Source organism: Mytilus galloprovincialis, chromosome 14 (genome assembly GCF_965363235.1).
Source record: "Mytilus galloprovincialis chromosome 14, xbMytGall1.hap1.1, whole genome shotgun sequence".
NCBI classification, from domain to species: domain Eukaryota; kingdom Metazoa; phylum Mollusca; class Bivalvia; order Mytilida; family Mytilidae; genus Mytilus; species Mytilus galloprovincialis.
Window position 1 is genome coordinate 4331154 of NC_134851.1, and position 23128 is coordinate 4354281.

A 23128-nucleotide genomic window follows, 5' to 3' on the forward strand; every position below is an offset into this window, starting at 1 on the left:
TAAAGCTTAAGGTTTAAGGTAACATAGTTGTTAAGCTTAAGGTAACAGGGGTGTAAAGCTTAATGTATCAAAGTATAAACAACTAGAATTATAAACTTTTTGAAAGTTACATCCGTAAAGTATCATAATACATCACAAACACACTTACGTATTGAAGTGATTAGTTCAGGCATGAAGTGATTTTGATTACAGCATTATGCTGTAATAATAAAGATAATAACATCTGGCGTTATTATAAATCATACAAGTTAAATTTTTGAAAGTGTTAAAGCTTTTTCCTAACAAAAAAAAAACTGTGATTATTTTCCTTGTTTGGTCATCCCTATTCTGCTAATCTTAACTTTCTATCAAGGGAGATAATTATGTCGATCGATTATCCATACGCTTGCACAATATCCAAGCACAACACAAAAGGGTTGATTATTGGTCTAAGCCAGAGTATTGATCTTATCCACTAATGTGTATTCGCGTTTGTTTTCATCGATTCTATGGAAATGAATGAGTAAATGTTACAGCAGGCTATTTAGCATCATTGGACATACGCTTTAAAAAATGACACTAAATTGGTTCCTTGAGAGTGTACTGGTTGTAGCAATGCTGTTGTTTTTTAACGGTAAGCCATTCGAAATTTTCTGTCTTTTAGTTCTAATATCATATGGCATGAATCATCTTCATTAAACATTTATAACTTAATACATTAGAATGTGTTGTGTATATCAAGGAAACGATGTTTGATACGTTAAACTGAGCACACAATTATATGTTATAATGCAATTTTCAAATATAACATGCTTTCTTTTTAATTTTTGTGAGTATCTTCTCATTTTTCGTAATTGTTTCGGACTTTATAGTTCTAATTCCTAGTTTTGTACACACGTATAATGTTAGTACGTTCGTTCTTAAATTATATTTCCGACATTTTTTTTTTCTTCTGCAAACTTCTTCGTGGCTTGTCACTGTTTTTAAATTATTGCCGACTTTTTTAACCGAAATGTTTAAACCGAAACATGTGAAAGCAAGAGGTGACAACATATCCGGACAAAAGTATGGGATTGGACCATGGTACAAGGCTCCCCCTTAAGGAGCTATATTTATGGTTAATCCAAACGTTTACCTGTAGCAGTCCTGACTATGTCTGGTTTCGGGGCCCACCCCCTCCTTTTCATCATCCTGTATCCGCATCTGCGATCTAATGATACCCTCGGGAACTAACAGTTCACCAACAGTGGTATCGACCGAGTTCTATTAATAAATAAACACTTTTTATAAATTTCCTGCAAGAACAGTGTGTTTGTTGCGGCACGTAGTTAATATTACGTTAAGGGTATATTTTCAAATGTAGTTTATTTCCGCGAGAAAATTATCGGGTTTTTTCTTATCAGAGAAGCGGAAATAATAAATCAGAACTTGATATTTAATCTAAGATTTGTAATATAATATTGACTAGAAAATTAGTGTATATTCCTATATAATTTTATATGTTGACCTTAAATGATTTTACTGGTCTTTATATATTCATCATTGTTTGTTGTAAAATATATTGTTATTGATTTGCGTGAATCAATCTATATACTGACTTATCTATATTGTTCTTATGTTGTACTGTTAAACCACTTATACCAGGTTTAGGGGACGGTTGTGATCCCGCTAACATGTTTAACCCCGTATGTATGTACCTGTCCCAGTCAGGAGCCTGTAATTCAGTGGTTGTCGTTTGTATATGTGTTACATATTTGTTTTTTGTTCATTTTGGTTTATAAATAAGGCCGTTGGTTTTCTGGTTTGAGTTGTTTTACATTGTCATTTCGGGTTCTTTTATAGCTGACTATGCAGTACGGGCTTTGCTGATTGTTGAAGACAGTACAGTGACCTACAGTTGTTAATTTCTTTGTCATTTTTAGTTTTTTGCGGAGAGTTGTCTCATAGGCAATCATACCACATTTTCTTATTTATATTTCATTGTCGTATCCATTGTTTCATTCGTACCTTTTTTAATCAGAATTTAGCATGCATAGTCAACCGAGCGATACTACAGTCAGCGGAAATACATTCATTATTCATTTAAAAAATGAAAGTTCGATAATGAAAAATGAAATAAGTTGTGTTTTTGAAGAATGGATATGGATGGTAAGTGTGCAGTTCAACTTGAATGCACAATATTATGATTGTATTCCCCGACTTTTGACAATTAATATATTTCAAAGGTATTTAATGATGAAAATGAAAATAGAACTTAACAATTTAGGCGCAACTTTCAACAATGAATACATGTCTGGTTTCTAAACATTAAAAAAATTAACACTTCAATAATTTGGCGTGTCCGAAGCGGTTTTCTAGATTGACCTTCATCATCAATGCTCAAGGCTAAACAATGCAAGGTCAAGGATACAATTAGTTACATGCAGGAGGAGTTTATAACAAAAAATGACATTAACATTTCATCTAACGTAAACTTTGTCTGAATTTCTTACTAATTACTTAAATATTTAACAGCAACTTTTTTAAATATTTATGAAAAAGATATTGTGGTCAAGTTGATGACAAAAAAACTAACTCTGCATCCATATTTCCCCCATACCTTATTGTGTTACCCCCCTCTCCCCAACACTCCACGCCCATCTGCACCCCCCTTTGAAGTTAAATGGTTGCGTCCACCAGCAACTTACAATCAAACATTCCACCAGTAACGGTATTAGTGAAATGCTCAAGTGATAACAATCATTTTAAACTTGTTTTTATCAGAAACACTCAACTACAAAAAAAAACCTAGGTTGATTGAAAAAGTGTAAAACGGGTAAGGTATATAGGCGTGTTAGCTATTTCGTTGCGGCAAGTCTTTTATTGTTAGAGTAAGCCGGAGTGCCTGGAGCTTAGTTTTCTCGTTTGAATTGTTTACCTTTGTGAATTTGGAGCCTTTTATAGCTGACTTTGTGGAATGGTCTTTGCTCATTGTTGAAAGCCGTACGGTGACCTATAACTGAATGTCTGTGTCATTTGGTCTCTTGTTGAGAATTGTCTCATTTGAAACCATACCACATCTTCTTTTTATATTACTAGCCAATTTAGATTGGTGTCGAACGCAACTGCAACGTACATGGTTCGAATTGAAAATTTAATGGCGAGTTCGAACCCTGTACGTGGTACCCACTCACAATTCAATGGTGAGTTCGAACCCTGTACGTGGTACCCACTCATAATTCAATAGTGGGTTTAAACCCTGTACGTGGTACCGATGTTGAAATACTGAGACGCTGCTACCATAATATCTAAAAGCATTACAGAAAATATTCTGTAAAGACCAAGCAAATATGAATTAAAAACTAAATTAATTGTCGTGATGAATTATAACTCTTGAGTTTTGCATTGTCGTCGTTGTTTAGATATGACAAAATTGTCAGATTTTACTAATATATTGACAATAAAAAATGTGCCCTCTTGTAATTGTATGACATGTGTCAATGTTAAATGTATGACAAATCTAAATAAGATCATTTCCCGCCAAATTTTCAGCGGCTTTTATCCCAAAAACACGATCACAAACCTTTAATTTCTACTGCTTTTTAAGCGATGCTTAAAAGTAGGGTTAACACACCAAAAATCTGTATCAATCCAAGGAGAAATTATAAAATAATTATTCATGTTTCTGACATTTCTGACATAAAAGTAATTACAGAAGAGATTATCTAAGTCGACCATTAGATAAACAAATCTTTAATCAATACATTATGTTTACTAAAGGGCAGATGTCTTAAGCAGGTTCAGGGTTGCCGCCATATTTTGAGAAGAAAAAGTACATGTTTTAAGGTCAATGTTCAATTTCTTTTCATGTTCACAAAGTAGTATGCAACATACAACAGTTCTGTCTTACGATACCACAGCTCTTTGGTTGGTTTGTTGTTTCTATGACACATTCCCCGTTTCATTTTCATTTTTATGTATTATAATAACTTGATATTTGACGCAGTGCATTTTAAATCGTATTGTTCATGTAATATGATTGTATGAGTAAAACCCTTGTTGCATTTGACTTTTGTTTTATACCAATAAATGAACATACTGCTTTAAATATTAGTTCCATACCACATGGAATCAGTGGTGTAGAAAGAATGTCAGAATGAAAAAAAAAAGTAAAAAAAGGGGGGGCTAAACCAAACATTTGGTAAATTAAAATAAAAGTAGGAGATGTTGTATGAATGCCAATGAGACACACATTCACAAGACAAGCGTTGCATGAGCTTGCAGTAATACGTCATTACTCAGCATTCTGCAATAAGCAAAACTCAAGCGTTTAAAAATCTATAAAAGACCCCGGCATAAAAAGTCAATTTGTAATTATTTACTGTAACATCTCTTTTTGTTTGATTTTTTTCTTTTACTTTTGTTATTTACAGTAAAGGTAGTTAAGAGAAGTTTGACGCTTTATTTTATTGTTTAGGAGCAGTTATTCAATTTTTGGGAGTGATACGAAAAATGATTGAGCAATTTATCACGTACAGATCGAAAAGAAAAATTGTGACAACTGAACATAATAATTTGCTAGCTGGCTACGGTGACAATAACCTGTCTATGGTCTATAAAGGAATAAAAAGTAAATAAGTGTTTTATTATACACAAAGGTCGGAGAAATGTTTCCTTCCAGAAAATAGCTCTTGAAACTATTCATGCGTTTATTGTCTTTTTCAGACAATTTCGTAGAAATAATTTCTCTGTACTTTCTGTATAATAAAACACTCAATTGATGGCTACTCTGACACTTTACATGTACGGCAATGAAACAGAGGCCGAACGACAAAAATAACTAAAGACCATCTAGAGGTCAACAATACGCCAAACTCGTTTCAAGTTGGTAAAAGTTAGGCAAAGATTTAAGAAAAACAAAGTCTGCAATCACATTGATCTAATTGTCAACACAATGCATGTAAAATGTACATGTAGCTGTCAATTACAAAGTTTTCAAGAACATATATTTATTTTCCTACTAAAACATTTAGAGACAAATTCTTCATGAAAATCAGGTCGACGTACTTTCTCTTTTCTTTCCTCGTTTTTCACCTAGGCATTACTGTGCGTCCGTCGTTCATCGTCGTCGTCCGTCGTCCATCCATCCAGAGTTAAAAACGTTTTAGATAATCTTGTGAATCGGTATAGTAAAACAATAAACTGTAAACATTAAAAATTATCATCATTTAATTAATGAGTACAAGACCAACAAAAATACCTCTACAAATGTACATACAGATCTACAAATTCGCCTGTAAAAATGATTGCAATAAAAGTAAACAATCAAAATGGAAATGGTATATTTTTTTTTCAGGTGTGCGATTTTGGCTCTTGGGTGCCTTTTGTATTTTTTCTGAACCTTTATAAACGTGATAAAAGCAGTTCTTTCCTATAGTACATGTATTGTACATAGATTCATAAAAATTGAGAATGGAAATGAGGAATATGTCAAAGAGACAACAACCCAATCAAAACTCAGATAACAGTCGAAGGCCACCAAAAGTCTTCAACGCAGCGAGAAAATCCAGCACCCGGACGTGGCCCTCAGCTGGCCCCTAATTAAAATGTGTACTAGTACTGTGAAAATGGACGTCAAACTAAACTTTAAAACAAATAAATGAACTAGAATTTTAAAAAAATCTTGCAAGACTAACAAAGACCAGAGGCTTTTGACTTGGGACAGGCGCAAACATACAGCGGGGATAAACATGTACATGTTTTGTGAGATCACAACCCTTCCCCTATACCTCTAGCTAATGCAGAATAAAGAAACACACAATATTTAGTTGTACATGAATTAAATAATACATACTAATAAATGTGATTGACAAGGTTGGAAATTTACTTTAATGTTCTTTAATGGATTTTTGTCTGTGGTCTGGAAAACATACATTTTCCTTTTAAATTAATGTATTTAGAATTTCTGCTTTTATTTCACTGATCAATACCTGTACTCCGATTTCTCCAAGAATCATTTTCTTCAACAAGTATTATCTATTACAATATATCATTGTATATAAAACTGTTATTTCTCAATACAATACATATCAGTTGTAACATTTGATGGGAAATTCACATGTTTCGATACAATTTATGAATGAATTTGCCGATAGTATGGGACGGCAGATGTCCTTATTAATTGCATTTCCATACTGACGGAATAAATTGTTCATTCATTGAATTACCATAGAATATTATATATATGCTTTGCTAGAGGATACAGCATGCTCGTATTGTTAGTATATATCGACGTAAAATGTTCCACTGGGATTTGTGTAGTCAATTATAACTTAAACTTTATTAGGGAATAGAACGCGATGTGGATATATAGAGAACAACATTCATAAAATGAACTGTCCGTTAGTTTTCTCGTTTGAATTGTTTTACATTGTCTTATCGGGGCTTTTTATAGCTGTATTCGGTATGGGCTTTGCTCATTGTTGAAGGCCGTACGGTGATCTATAGTTGTTAATGTCTGTGTCATTTTGGTCTCTTGTAGACAGTTGTCTCAAGGCCAATCATACCACATCTTCTTTTTTATATGTTATAGTTGTTAAATTGAATGCTTGTTGAATAGAATTATGTTATGTTGGTCTAGACTATGGTAGAGAGTTGTCTCATTGGCAATTGTACTACAACTTCTAATTGTCATAGAAATTGACACAGCTCTGTAATAAGGGTCTTGGTGGTGGTCTTTCATATTTATATATTACATGTTCTCTATACTTTATAATTTTTGTTAATCCATTACTATTATTCTCAACCCCATTTTTCTTTTATATTTTTATTTTGTTCGCATTTGTGTTTCTCAATTCATATTTTTATTTGATGTATTCGGTATGGTATTCTTAATGTTTCCACTTTTGTAAAACCATCATCCAGACACTTTTGTAAACCCATCATCCAGACACTTTTGTAAACCCATCATTCAGACACTTTTGTAAACCTATCATCCAGACACTTTTGTAAACCCATCATCCAGACACTTTTGTAAACCAATCATCCAGACACTTTTGTAAATCAATCATCCAGACACTTTTGTAAACCAATCATCCAGACACTTTTGTAAACCAATCATCCAGACACTTTTGTAAACCCATCATCCAGACACTTTTGTAAACCCATCATCCAGACACTTTTGTAAACCCATCATCCAGACACTTTTGTAAACCCATCATCCAGACACTTTTGTAAACCCATCATCCAGACACTTTTGTAAACCCATCATCCAGACACTTTTGTAAACCAATCATCCAGACACTTTTGTAAACCAATCATCCAGACATTTTGTAAACCCATCATCCAGACACTTTTGTAAACCAATCATCCAGACACTTTTGTAAACCCATCATCCAGACACTTTTGTAAACCTATCATCCAGACACTTTTGTAAACCCATCATCCAGACACTTTTGTAAACCCATCATCCAGACACTTTTGTAAACCCATCATCCAGACACTTTTGTAAACCAATCATCCAGACACTTTTGTAAACCCATCATCCAGACACTTTTGTAAACCCATCATCAAGACACTTTTGTTAACCCATCATCCAGACACTTTTGTAAACCAATCATTCAGACGCCTTTGTAAACCTATCATCCAGACACTTTTGTAAACCCATCATCCAGACACTTTTGTAAACCAATCATCCAGACACTTTTGTAAACCCATCATCCAGACACTTTTGTAAACCCATCATCCAGACACTTTTGTAAACCCATCATCCAGACACTTTTGTAAACCCATCATCCAGACACTTTTGTAAACCAATCATCCAGACACTTTTATAAACCAATCATCCAGACACTTTTGTAAACCCATCATCCAGACACTTTTGTAAACCCATCATCCAGACACTTTTGTAAACCCATCATCCAGACACTTTTGTAAACCAATCATCCAGTCTGAGACACTTTTGTAAACCCATCATCCAGACACTTTTGTAAACCAATCATCCAGTCTGAGACACTTTTGTAAACCCATCATCCAGACACTTTTGTAAACCCATCATCCAGACACTTTTGTAAACCAATCATCCAGACACTTTTGTAAACCAATCATCCAGACACTTTTGTAAACCCATCATCCAGACACTTTTGTAAACCAATCATCCAGACACTTTTGTAAACCCATCATCCAGACACTTTTGTATTGCGGTTTCATTTTGTTCTGACAAATTGGTTGATTATAACTTAGTATGTTCCTTAGTGTTCGACATGACGTTTTTCATAGTATGTTCCTTGGTGTTCGACATGACCTTTTTCATAGTATGTTCCTTGGTGTTCCACATGACCTTTTTCATAGTATGTTCCTTGGTGTTCGACATGACCTTTTTCATAGTATGTTCCTTGGTGTTCGACATGACCTTTTTCATGGTAAGTTTCTTTGTGTTTGACATGATTTATATAGTATATTCCTTTGTGTTTGACATCACGTTTTCATAGTATCTCCTTATGTTCGACATGACGCTTTTCATAGTATAATCCTCTTTTTGTGATGACCTGACGCATTTGTTCGCCCCCCTCCCATTGGTGTGAACTGTTGACTTATTGAAATATGGACACCCCGTATCACCTTAATATGAGCCACACAATATAGCTGAATTGCAGGGTTGTTTATAATTGATTGTACACATAAAACAGTTTTACAAATCCTTTATGCTCCTATTTTTTCTCGACAAAGGAAATTTCAGATCAATGTCTACATGAATACGTTCGAGCATCATAGAAAATACATTTTATTAAAAATGGCGAATGGCATATCTGGTTCATTAAAAGTGGTATCGTTTATGTTAAGCGAATATATTTTACTTTATACAGTACAATGATTATTCAACGACACGTTTAAATTTTAAGGAAAATACAACTATAGAATAGAATATTTATTTCCAAAATTACATCAAAAATTGGTACCGTTTTCCCTTCTGCTATTCGGAAATATTTCAATTAATGGTTATGTACAACAATGCTCATACTTTAACAGAAAATACTACTATAAAAAAAATAGAATAGAATATTTTATTCCTGAAATAACAGGGCCCATAAGAAGCATAACAGCAGTTATAATTAATTGACACAAATGATAATTACAACATGAAACATCGCAACACTATATACATGTATACTGTTAATGTTAATACAGACTTTCTTTTTTTATTTTTTTTAGATGTGATCAAAGCTTCATTCTATGAGCCACTTAAAAACAACGATGACTCTGTATGGAGAATTCTCACCAGTCGTTATAAAAGGTCGGAGAAAATCAAAACTGATGTTAACGTTACCTCATTAGAAAAACAGACAGATTATAACGTTAGTTCGTCAAAAGGTAAAATACAAGGTAAACAGATTAAACATGTCTACAGATTACAATGTTAGTTCGTCAAAAGGTAAAATACAAGGTAAAGAGATTAAACATGTTTAACCCTGCCAAGATCTTGTGTGTTTGTCCGAGGTATTTTTGTATTTTTGTAAATTAAGCTGTACGTTTTTCTCGTTTTGATTATTTCACATTTACATGTATCATGCATTCGGCAATCCTCGGTAGAATCCGCTACTCTCCTTCTATCAGGATACGGAATCGGCCGAGTTGAGACGAATGAATTATCATGTTGGGGCCTTTTATAGTTGTATATACGGTATTGGGTTTTCTTGTAGATAATTAAAGCAATACGGCGACATATAATTGCTTTTATCTACGATCATTTAATACTGGTAGATATATATATACATTTTGTAGTTGTCTGATTGGCAATCATACCAAAAATCCTTATATCTTTTTATATATCAATGGCTTTCTTGTTTTTATGTTATTTTTAGTGTTTTTGGTTTTATTGTCATATAAACGTGATGATTTTTTTCAACAATATTTATTTTGGACTCTAAAATGGGCAAAAATAATAAATTAGCCTATCAAAATTATGGTAATGTTATTGTTGCTTTCACCTGAAAATGTTAGTGCACAAGAGTCACTTGTGATGTTTGTTGAAAACTTTTGTCATCGCTGCTCTAATCCTCTCTTTAAAAGATTTCGATCGGTCTATGTCCATTCCCCCTGTTTATACGGTGTTAATATTTTTATAAGAAGATGTGACATTACATCTCTACACCTGAGACCAAATGATGTATGTTGGAGCGACTATAGGTCACCGGACGACTTTCAACAACGAGCAAATCAAACTGCATAACAAGTTGTGAAAAAAATATCAAATGCAAACCAAAACCATTTTTTTTTTGTACTGAAAGACATTGCCCCTTCAGTCAGATCATTTCACACGTGACATTTACTTAGCCGGTCACAAAATCATCACCATTTTAACAACATTACCACGCGGAACACAATCGCTTCGATCATTTTATTTAATCCTCCATTAAGAATCTATTCTTCATTCAGTTAACTTTTAAGTCACAAAGAAGAGAGACAAATTACTTTTCCTGTATATAATTAGCGAAATTGTCATTCTGACGCTTAAAAGCTTACAAATTAAGATGGGGTTGTCGTGTCTATGTTCATAAGGCGATCACGGTTTTTTAAATGTCAAGGGAGGATACATTTATCGATCTATTTACATCTCGATTCCCTCTGGCGATTCATATAACACAGATGCTTAAGTGACGATTTGGCAAAAAGGAGATATTTTTGTTTTTGTTTTTTTTTATATGTCATATTAATGAAAACCGGTATCACGGTAAATGGGTGTGGTTACGATCTTTTTTTACATTAAATTTGCATCATCTGTACTTCTTAGTGGTTTTTAACGACGGCCATGACTAGCTGCTAAGCCCTTGCACGGTCGGCTAGAACTGCTATAATCATAGATGTCCTAATGAATAAATAAAGGCAACAGTAGTATACCGTTGTTCAAAATTCATAAATCGATAGAGAAAAAAAAATCCGGGTTACAAACTAAAACTGAGGGAAACGTATCAAATACAAGAGAGCTACGCCACAACAGAGACACAACACCGAAATGTAACACACACAGAAACGAACTATAATGTAACAATGGCCATTTTCCTGACTTGGTACAGGGCATTTTATGAAAAAATGGTGGGTTGAACCTGGTTTTGTGGCATGTCAAACCTCCCGCTTTAATGGCAGTGTTAATTATAACTTTAAAATGATAACATTACACGACTGGGTTACAATAAATAAACAGATAAATTGGAAAATATATAGGACAGAGAAACAAACGAATAATAGCCGTCAAAAGGTAACAGGTTAAAAAATATTTTTATACGACAGACGCGCTCTACGTCCACATAAAACTATGATCAGATGTAAAAAGTTTGAAAGCCATAACAACTACAAAGTTAAAGATCGCCGAGGACCCAAAGTTCCAAAAAGTTGTGAGGCCAGGGTTCTCCGCCTGGGACAAAACATCATTATTATCAAGAATAATACATAGTTTTGCAAACAGTAAATTTTATAAAATGACTATATAACAGATATACATGATTAAACTGAAGTGGTGACTAGCTATAGAATACATTACAAAAGCACAGCCCTGTTAGCCATAGTCAATGCAACGCCCAAAGTGACTTCACATTTAAATTTCTAAAGCGTGTTCCGAAAATTAAGAAAGAATTTGGATGAAATTCAAGATTATATTTGTATGACTTATCTAACTTATATTAATAACAGTGAAAATTATAATACTAATAGTATTTAATTGCAGTAGAATTGTATTATCTAGCTTTGTGGGTGTTTCTTCTGATCAAATTGCAAACCAAATATTATCGTGTAAATTTCGTTAATGCAAAATTAATTCTACATGTACCAAATGAACCGGATGAGTAGTTATCCCCAAATAATTACATTAGATGTATGTTTCATCATAATACTTTATTCTGATTGGCTAACTGCACATCTCGTGTTATTCCTAAAGCAATTGCATCACTCAATAAAACTTTTCATTCATGATAACACGTGGTCCCACAATAAAGTGCACAGGTGAATTAAATAAAACAATTATAAAATTCGTGTTTTCATTATCATAGCTAAAAAATGTAATTATAAGTATTGAATGCTTCTTTTTGTAACTTCATAGGGTTGTAAAAGCGTTGACCGTGCGCACATTTTTAGTATGAAGCGCTTCCGCGCTTCATACAAAATGTACTGCGGTCAACGCTTTTACACCCCAATGAAGTTAAAAAAGAAGCATTCAATTCTTAACACAACACACGAATACAACAGACAAAAATGCAATTTACAACTACAAACGTTAAAACATTTGACAAAATCAGATGACAACAACAAACACAACATCAAAACCCAACAAATTAATTTGGGATGGAAAAGTACCGTGTCACGTCTTAAAGCCATACGAATTCACACTCAACAAAACAGTCACATTCGGGAATAAGTCATGTTCGGTAATAAAAAGATCAGACGACATGATGACAAACCACAATCTAACACGTGGTAAAAATTATCATAGTTAGTTTGGACAAAGATACATCGTATGGATCAACCAATTGTGATGGTGTCCGTAAAATTTACGGAGTGTCATTTTTAATATGTTCTCCTCATAACTTTGTTGGAGCAGTTTCTGCGTATAGTGTGAACATGCACGAGAATAACGTATTAATACTGTTTTCAGTGACTCTTCTTGGTTAATCAAATCCAGTATTCCAAACATCGACGAACAATTGCATCAAATACACATAAGTGTCGAAAATTGATAAAAATCCTCGAGATAGCTCTTTTTTTTTTAATTCCTTGCATATACCTTTTACATTACAGAAAAGTATAGCTTGATTTCTTTTTTATAGTTTATAGGGGCAAATTTGAATAATCGACTTTCTTGACAATTTATTTACTACAGGTACAAAGTGTTTCAACGAGTCAATTACAGCAACGAATGGTACATTCTACTGCCCAGACTCCGGACATCCTTCAAAGTGGACAGCATGCTGTGGAGACAAACTTCAACAGTATTGTTGTATGCCAGATATACGTAAAAACCAGAAGAAACAAGATGTAACTCTTGATTTAATGTAAGTTTTAAAGTTACATTAATAATGCAGAGGCAGATTTAGAGGGGTGTCCCCTTTTCGGAAAATGTTTTGTTGATTATATAGGGAATCACTGAATCATGAACGGAGCGGGCTTCCTCTTAGGCATTCAGTGGTCCGGCCCACTCATGAAAATTTCTGAACCCGCCACTGTAATGCGTTGTACATACATGAAGGTAGCTTGTACAGTAATGGTTGTGTATATGAGTGTAATCTAAGATGTTGGTTCATGGACATATGTTTTGAAATCAGTAATGCGTCTACAATTTGAAGTTTCAACCATACTTTTTAAGCCTTCATTTCAACGGGAGTAAAAACATCTGTCATACTAAGAAGCTTACAATTTAATTATGAGAATGATTGACACAAACTTACTACTGATTTGTTAGAGTTATGCACTGTGTTACGGGTTAACTCCACTTATTCAAGATTTGTACGGAATAAAGCAGATATATATAGAAAAACATATCTACATTGGCTAGAGGTATAGGGAGAGGGTTGAATTCTCACAAAAACTTGTTAAATCCAGCCACATGTTTGTGCCTATCCCAAGTCAGGGACCTCTAGCATTTTTTTTCACATTTTTTTTTGTTTATTTCTGCTCTTTGGTCAGGTTGTTGGCTCTATGACAGTCACACATTCCCCGTTTCCATTTTCTATTTTATAACTTTTTTTTATCAATTTGGATCAAGAGCAGTTATGAATTCATTTTCCTCAAACTATATGCTTCAACTATCGTTTTTGAGCTTCTACTACACGATTTTACTTAGTAAATTACAATTTTAACTTAATGACTAATTTGTTATTACCTCGCCACTCTAATAAGCTTAACTACATGACATTAAATCATTATGTCAACTTTGACATTTAATAATTTTCTTTTTAATCCTCCTTTAACAATGCATTGAAAATGTTATAATCTAAAGAATTATTGATCAGTCTTGACTTCCTTATACTTTTATAACAGCTGTTATAATGTTATCACATCACTCACTATCCAGTGTAGTCAATTTTATACTGAATGAAAAACTAAAGCACCACAGCTAGACTTGCTACATGTCCCTTCCTAATTTTTTTTTTTTTTTTCAATTTTGCCCCTTTAACAATTTTACTGCTATAACTAGGAGAATACCATTATATTCTCCAAGAACAATCAGTAGACTGGCAGTTATCAGTAAACATATAAATTAGTAAGAAAGAAAGGAAAGAAAGGGAATTGTAGCAAGTTTACACCGCATCCTAAACTATCATTATCCAGTTGCTCAAAGATTTACATCTACTGTAACAAAATTATTGTCACTGATACTTTTTTCGCGTTAAGCAATTTTTAGATCACCTGGCCCAAAGTGCCAAGTCAGCTGTTCTCATCACTAAGCTTCCGTCGTTCGTTATCCTTCTTCGTCATTTACAAAAATATTCTCCTCTCAAACGTATCGGCTAAATTAAATCAAACTTTATCACAATAATCATTGGGTTATCTGGTATAAAAATGTGTTCAATGACCCTGCTGGTTAACAAACATTGCCGCCAAGGGTAGAAAAAAGAACAGTAATTTTTGGGGCCCTTTATAACCTGCTGTTCGGTGTGAGCCTATAGTCTACTTTTTGAAGACCGTACCTTGACCTATAATGGTTTATTTTTATAATTGTGACTTGGATAGAGAGTTGTCTCATTGGCACTCAAACCATATCTTCCTAAGGTATATCTATTGGGGGTAAAATGCAGATTTAGACTTATATCTCTGAAACTGAATTATTAGGGCAAATCTGACTGGGGGAAATGTTCATAGGTTTAGAACTGTCTGCCCTGTAATTTTCAGACGAATTAGATAACCTGTTGTTTTGTTGCGCAGCCCCTAAATTTGTAATTTTAAGGAAAATTTGCAGTTTTTTGTTATTATCTTGAATATTTTTATAGATAAAAATACACTGTAAACAGCAATTATGTTCTGCAATATAAGATCTAGAAATTAGACAACGTGACCAAAATTTGTCAATTGCTCATTACCCTTTTTTACAAAATTATTCTCCTCTGAAACTACTTTGCCAAATTTAATCACACTAGGCAACAATCATCACTGGAATATATAGTTTAGAAAAAATATGGCTGATGACCTTGTTTGGAAAACCAAGATGGCCATAATTGCTAAATTAATATCGCGATTTTCAAGTGTTCTTGAAGTATTTGAAAAAACAAGAAATCAAAGCTTAACATTTTCCCGATGATAGCCGAGAATTCAAATCGCTTGGGAAAATTAATTGGTTTACAGTATACCGAATGAATCAAAACGCACCGTCTCTTCCCAATACACTAAAACTAAATTTATAAATCGTGCGTACAAAGCGCTTTTTTGGATTTACCGCACATACAAAAACTTTTGAAAGCTTGGAATAAAGAGTAAACTTTATCCTACATAACACAACATCGAAAACTAAAAACTAAGCAACGCGAACCACATCTTAAACTAGTAGTTGTAAATGTCACTGTGTGTTCAGTATATTCGTTGTGCAATCTTTTACATAATTAAATCCTGGTTTTAATTACGTTTGAGTAATAGTTGATAATGTGCAGTATCGGCATTTTATAGCAAACTTAGTACTATGATATAATGCATGTTAATGGATAGTTTTGCTGCTACAAGAACTAAGTCAAACACGAAAGCATCGGCTAAAGTACGTTCATAAGTCACTTTTAATTTTTCAAGATTTTATAACAAATGAAAGAATTCTAACAAAGTTATAACATGCAAACACTTCTTTAAAATTGTTTCTTCTAAAATGCGTTTTGGTATTTGTTTTATGGATTTTTTTTTTTTTATAATCTCCCTGTTTGACGTTTTTCTTCTTCTATTATTACCCAATAAACATAGGTCTTCATTGCAAAATGAATGCTTAGTTTTCGGATAGGATCGGTTCTTCCCTAGAACTGATTCTGGTTGTTCTATCCGAGAACAATTCTAAGGTAGGGCTGTTCTATGATGGAACTCAGTAGCCTTCATTTGTTTAGACAATATCTACGACAAGTTATTACAGTTCTAATTGGCGTTTAAGATTTATCGCAACTGTATTTCAAATAGTTTTTTAAAGATTTGAATTAAGAATCTGTTATACTATTTAACATGATCTAGCTACAAAATGATAGAATTGTATCAATGTATTTACATATAAAGAGCTTGTCTAGATGTATTTTCATTACGAACACCCATAACACAAAAATAAAATATGGGGATGTTTAAACACTATGAGGATTCGAGGATGATGTTGCTGATGTTGAATTGTTATCTATTCCGTTTAAACATCATTCATGTTTTTTCTCTATTCTCTTTTAAGGACGGGACGTATTTTTCTGTAGAAATTGCCCATTATTCCCGTCTTTGTAAACCCTGTCAAGATCCTTATATATTGTTTATTTTCTATTTCTACTTTCAGAACTGCCTTAAGTATAGTAATAGGATTTATAGTGTCTATATCTTGTTGTTTATTGCTTTATTGTTGTTGCTGTCAAAAACGATCAGGAGTGCATTCTGGGAAATTAGTTTGGATAAAAAGAAAAAAACAAGGAAGTAAAACAGGTAGGTAAGATGTAAAAGCAAAATGATAAAAGTACCGAACTGCAAGGAAAATCCCAATGGAAAAAATCAAATACATCAAACGAACGGAAACAACCGGCATATTCCACGATGTCCATGTTATTAAAGTGTGGTTAGATAAATGTAAATTACTGTCTAAATCAAAGCCACCTACCATACTAAAGACTAGTAGATGACTTTTCAGAATCACGTTCCGTGATGAAGTCAAAAACTTCAAATGGAACTGATATAGCAGTAACACAAAAGAAAACCTTTAAGACAGAGACATTGCGTTTGCTGCAAAAAAGTATGCCTAGTAGGTGTAATGTACGTAACACTGTCAACGTAGATATTTGAAATGTTCTAATATTTCATTGCGGAAAATAATCGTAAAAAAGCAATAATATTGATGTTAACGGTGTTATTTGTATGCACAAATCTGCCCTTCTTTTGGCGAAAGATTTATTGAACAACAGTATAATACAGTTGCCTCTCTGTATGCATTAAAATTGCGAACAACACAGTTGCTTTGCGTTATATGTTACCAGCCAATCGACGTTAAGCTAACTACAACCAATCAATCGTTACCTTTGTGTTACCCCGACCTTGTAACGAAGGTTATACCTTATCAACTTTGTACCACATACTTCTACACTCCTTTATGACCCGTTCATGACATGACTTTATTCAAGGTTTTGTTTTTTGCCTACACCGTAAGTCAATATTATTTAGGAAGATGCCTCCCATGCAGGTTTGATATACTAGTATATCAAGTATTGATAATATACTGAAATCTGAAATTTCATTGGAAGTAAGAAAACAAATATAATAAACAATAATCTGTGGCTTTCTATGTCGTTTCATTGTCGGTGGACTGACTGTGGCATTGACCTATTGAATTTAACTGACTTTTAACAGCACAACAATATTTCTACATTCCGCTTTAATAAATGTTCCAAGAAAAACCCAAACTCATGGTTCTTATTTTGTCTTATTTGTCCCTAATGCGATTTTGAAACGCATGTTATCGTTAATTAGTTTTACCAGATGCTGATAGGTGCATTTGACTCCGATTTTAATGAATTGATTGTGCCAATTAACCTGCCAAAGGTCGTTGGTTCTCTCCAGGTACTATTTTCTTCTTCACCAATTACAACTGGCCCTCAATAAATAGCCAAGAGTATTTTGTATTTGTATTGGTTTTTTTTTTAACTTAAATGTATTACAGTGTATACTACAAGTGACAATCCAGACCTAGACGATGATGAGCAGGAAGGGACAGAATTGGTAGGATTTATAGAACAAAAAGACGAGGATGGGTTTAGATCAAGAACTGGCTCTGTTGTAGAGTCTAGACCAGGCTCAAGGAGAGCTTCTAAAGCATCAATAGGTGAGTTGACTGAGTCTAGAACTCATTCTGTTGCAGAGTCTAAACCAGGGATAAGGAAAGACTCGAAAGTCTTAAAAGATGGAGTTGTTTCAATCTAGAACTTATTCAGTTATAGATTTTAAGTTAGGATCAAGGAAAACTTCTTAAGTTCAATAGGTGACTTATATCGATCTGTACCTGCTCTATTGTAGAGTCTAACGCAGGACCAGAGAGAGATTTTAAAGCCTCTACATGTGAGTTAGCTTGATCTTAAACTATTATGTTAAAGAGTATAAAACAGCACACATAACTTGTATTTGCTATTTACTATCCACAGCAGGTTCTTATATATTATCTATTTAATTGTCCTGTCCCCTAGTAGCTTTAATTCTTTTTAGTTTACAGAATTTATTTGAATACCAGTCAGGTTATATGCAATTTCTCAGATCTCAATTTGTAAGTTGCATGCAACGGTCGAGCAAAGCATATGATTTCCAATATTTTCGTGTTTTATATTTGTTCATTTTATTTAATTTCAGATCATAAACATGAGCATAACCATGACCATAAGCATAAGCATGACCATAAACATGACCATAAGCATGACAATAACAAAACAGACACAGATGGCGCTGCTAATCATTCTCCTGTTCCGGTTGTAAAACACGTGACTCCGTCAGGGCAGGTGTTAATGGTACCACTTATTAATATTCAGGGTAGTACACCTGGAACATCACCATCATAGTATTTACTAATAGGTAAGGTATTGTCAAATAATAAGAGGTAAAGGCAAAATATAAATGTCGTCTGCACACTTCAAGGAATTTGCTATATAAACGACTATATTATAAGCAAGTTTGACTTTTGTTTAAATATAGCTATTTATCTAGACAAAATTACAGTAAATGTAAAAATCTTTGATGAAGAACCATGGAACTATACGGAACTTACAAAATAACAACGAACACTTCTTAAATAAAGAGATGAGATATAGTTACCAATGAGTCCTTTACGAGCTCCTTACTTTGGACAAACTATTCCAGAATAAAGCCGGGTTTAACATGATTATTGGGCATCAAGCCTCCTCATTTTCACTCACGGTGGTGAACTTCAAATCTAATTAAAGTAAGAAAAATATGTAAAAGTCAACGACTGCACTAATCAGATCAAATTAACGTATAAACAAACTTTAAAAGTCAGTCTATAACCGCAATAATCACTGTGACACGAAATTCCTAAAACCCTTACAAAAACACAAAACAACACAAGGAACCGAACGATTCTAATATAAAAAAAAATAATTACAGGTTTTACCTTTGCAATATAAAATGTTTAAAACACAAATATAACCAGCATTGCAGAAATCCGCATTATCTGCATGATTTCACCAACCTTAATAACAAAACTAATTTCACATTCTGTAACAAACATACTTTATAAATGCAAAATGCAAATTTTCTATAGAAAGCAAACAAACCAGGTAGTTGATTTTATGGTTATATAAAAATTCTCAGGATACATTATTCATATTTTCCAGGTAAACCCATTAGATATAACTAAATTTCAACGATGTTTATATATAGAAAGAAACAGAAGAATAGAGACATTTTAAGATACGCATTAATGTAATTCCTTTGACAATGCTCAAAGACAACTGTCAAGTCAATGGAAATGGAATGGATCCAATCGATAACATCAAAACGAGGCTATTGTTAATGTTTGATTATACTTGTAACATCAAAACGAAGCGATTATTAACGTTTGATTACAATTCGCCTTTTAGAATCTAAAGAATCGTATATAATTTCATTGTTCGTACCCCAAAATGAAAAGAACGTTATGTCATTGGTTGAATTTCCATTGTTTATGACATTTTTAACCAACTTTCGACGTTTTGGTGTACACTTTTGAAAATATATCCCAGGATGCATTAGATTCTGAAACGGCGAATTATACGTGTTATAACATACAAATATAAAATATGTTGATCAATGTATGTGTAGCTGGATTAAATCTGTCAGTCTAAAAATGTTTTGTAAAGATATATTATGAAATGCTCGTGTGTTGGCACTTGTTTATAAACCGGTTCTCTTTTATTTAATGTGAGACTGAAATCGTTGACGCGATCTCCTCTGTAGTCACATAGAGTCATGCAAAGCCACTGATGTATATTAGCCTTTCTGTATTTAGATTAATTTAATATGAAAGTAAAACTCTACAGTGGAGTTCAAGTTTTCAATTATTATTTTGAAATGCTGAAATGTTTTATGTCAAGTAAAGTCTGTCTTATGAACTTATGGTAAACAGTCAAATTAAATTGTACACCAGCTGCTTGTCCTTCTGAAATTCGGAAATGACTACTTTTATAATAACACCGAGGAGCATATTATTATCTGTTTGATATATTTTGGTGCGGATTGACAGATTTTATCCTGCCTTTAGATGTTAAACATCAATTAATAAAATACAATTGTTTTTTTTTAATTAACTGTCGTATGAGTACACTTCGTCATTTAAATCAATATTGCACATATTTACCTTTTTTACCATCATCCTTTAATTTTTCTAATCAAGTAGAATTGTCAGTTTAAAGAATAATTGATATGTACTAGTACATTATATTATATATTATTATATACAAATCAATAATCTTATTAAATAATTGTGTCTTGAACTTTTTGTAGGACGCAAACACAAATAGTACGTCTTATCATCACAGGTTGTGTTCTCTCAAGGATTTTATATTTTTGGCGAATAATTGTAATACAAGTGGCTTCACAGATAATAAAAAAAATACTATTTGCTATTATTAGTATTCAGGGGTGGGGAGAAAGACCACGTGATGATTTAACCTGAGCGTATGGTATAAGAAATATGATTAAAGTGATGTGATAAAGATTATTTACTAACTAAAGCATAGAGTGTGTCTTATTCACGTGGTATGTGTATGGAACTATGGAGGCATCTCATTTTACATGTGTTTATACTAAATGTTAGATGACTCTCTCAATGATACAATAATTAGAGCCATTGATTATTTTGTGATGGCTTTTGATCAAACAAGTACGTAGGATTCTGACTTGAGTAAACATCTACTGTCATATATAAAACCTTTGTTATTAGGCATGCGAGACAATCAGATTAATGTTATGGCAAAAAAAGTGAATATTCGTAGAATTCGTGTTGTCAAAGTTAGACAATCTACATTTTTAGAATACGACTCAGGTCATCTGAATCATTTCAAAATACCCATATAATCATTATATTTTGTCTTTATCTTTTATATTGATTATACATTTCACTGCATTCAAACATTTATTTGTTTATCACAAATCTGTTTTATTTATATTGCAACGTTCTTTACTTTGGATTTCAAATATTTCTTGAACCACAAATGTCATGCATGTTAGAAAGGTTAAGTAATATAAGAACATCTTTTTGAAATTAAATGTTTCATTGAGTTTACATACTACAAGAAGCGGCACAAGTTGGAAAGGAATAAATTCTTTTAACCTGTAATTTTTTAGGGACAAACAGGATTACTGCTATCTGTTTAAACTTGTTTTTTAATGCAAAATATATTGCTTACTAAACCTATAAATGTTATCCTCTTTTTTTAAATGAATCCGCAGTATTTGAACCAAAATGTTGAAGACTGATTTAAAACTCTTTCACTGAAGGCTAGTTACTAATAACAAGCGGTTAAGATTCCTGGAAACAAAAACTGTATTACAAATACGTGTTTTTCACAATACTGTTATATAAGAAAAACAAAAGTTATTTGATACTTTCTTCGGACAAAATATTTTTTTTATATTTTTCACTGAACCAACTTTCTTTTTGTACTTTAAAGATAATTTATATCCTTTTTTTAGTTTTAAATCGTTTCTTATTGCTGTATTTACCTTAAATTTACATGAATTTTATACCCTTTTATACATGTGATTATGTCTTTGCACAATAAACTTTTAACTCGATTATGGATTTTTTTCTCATTTGTCAGGTTTATTGTAAGTATAGGAATGTTGTTTTAGTATATATCGTAACTCAATCTATTTGAATATAGTATAGTGACATCTGCTCTCCATCGTTGCATACGTTTTGGTTTTTCGAATAGAATAGTCATCAGCCATTAATAAAGAGACATTATTTGTCGAAATGCACATCAAGTGTAGTAAAAGTGTAACACAGACGTTACGAACAGTGTTCGGTTCAGTAATGGTAACGTTAGTCGACGTAATTTTCATTTATTTCAACCGAATTTTGTACAAAACGTTCAAGCTTTGCACTATTTTTAATACATATGGTTTTTTGATGTTTGACTACTTATTTAAAGAAATTATAGACTGTGAACATGACTGATTATATATTTTTGATGAATAATCTTTCCATTCTCGATGTTATTTATTTCGTCATAATCTTAACTTATTGAAATAATTTTAGGGTCTTTCTATCCGTACTGCCACCAGTTACATTTCAAATATGAGTCTTTCGAGAAGATTATAATGAAAAATAATTTTCGTTCGGGTCAATGGCAGCAACATCTACTATATGTATCCTCTGTTTGCCGGATCTATAGTTTCAATTTCATTTTCAGCTTTTGGAAAGAAAACGGCAGTTTGAAATTGTTCATTTTATTAAGATTAAATTCTTGAATTAGGATCAGTATTTTTCACATGCGTCAGTTTGTCGGATGCGTGGAAATAACTGTTAGTGTATGCAACAAACATTCGTACTAGCAGAAACATATCTTTTACTAAAGGTCCCAAAGTCGAAAGGTTCGGTATTATAGAAAACTTATCTTTATCAAAAACTTAGACGCCTTTAAGATCAGCACATGGTTTACAAAACTTTGATGGAAGTCAAATTTCTTGTTGATTTATTACATTTTAGAATAAATATTTGAAAACTCTCTCCAAACAATATATCATTCAACAGAACGCGTCAAATGCTTAAGACACAAAAATGCTTAACTTTTAGTCTTATGGAAAATTAAATATATATACGTTACATTGACGTTCCTTACAGAAAACGTTCAATTTGGACGTGGTAACATTTTGGGGAGACATGGACAACTTGAAAAATTAAGCGTTTGCTGAACATTAAAGGCTTAAACGAATCTTTAAAAAAAAATACATTTCAGTAGTAACATTTGTTTTCATAGTTTATTTGTCT

The 23128-nt window shown here is 32.8% G+C and overlaps 1 protein-coding gene across 2 annotated transcripts; it reads left to right on the plus strand.

The window, feature by feature from the left end:
* The first annotated feature begins 325 nt into the window (after window positions 1-325).
* Window positions 326-21930, plus strand: LOC143058254 (uncharacterized). 2 transcript variants are annotated; one of them, XM_076231727.1, is made up of 7 exons: window positions 326-613; window positions 9169-9327; window positions 12827-12998; window positions 16445-16587; window positions 17813-17974; window positions 18493-18711; window positions 19491-21930. In XM_076231727.1, exons 1-6 carry the CDS (start codon window positions 553-555, stop codon window positions 18696-18698), a joined length of 903 nt encoding a protein of 300 aa, XP_076087842.1. In that variant the 5' UTR covers window positions 326-552; the 3' UTR covers window positions 18699-18711; window positions 19491-21930. The 2 variants fall into 2 exon arrangements, with proteins under 2 accessions (XP_076087842.1, XP_076087841.1); XM_076231726.1 differs by having other exon boundaries at window positions 328-613; window positions 9169-9339.
* The last annotated feature ends 1198 nt before the right edge of the window (window positions 21931-23128 follow it).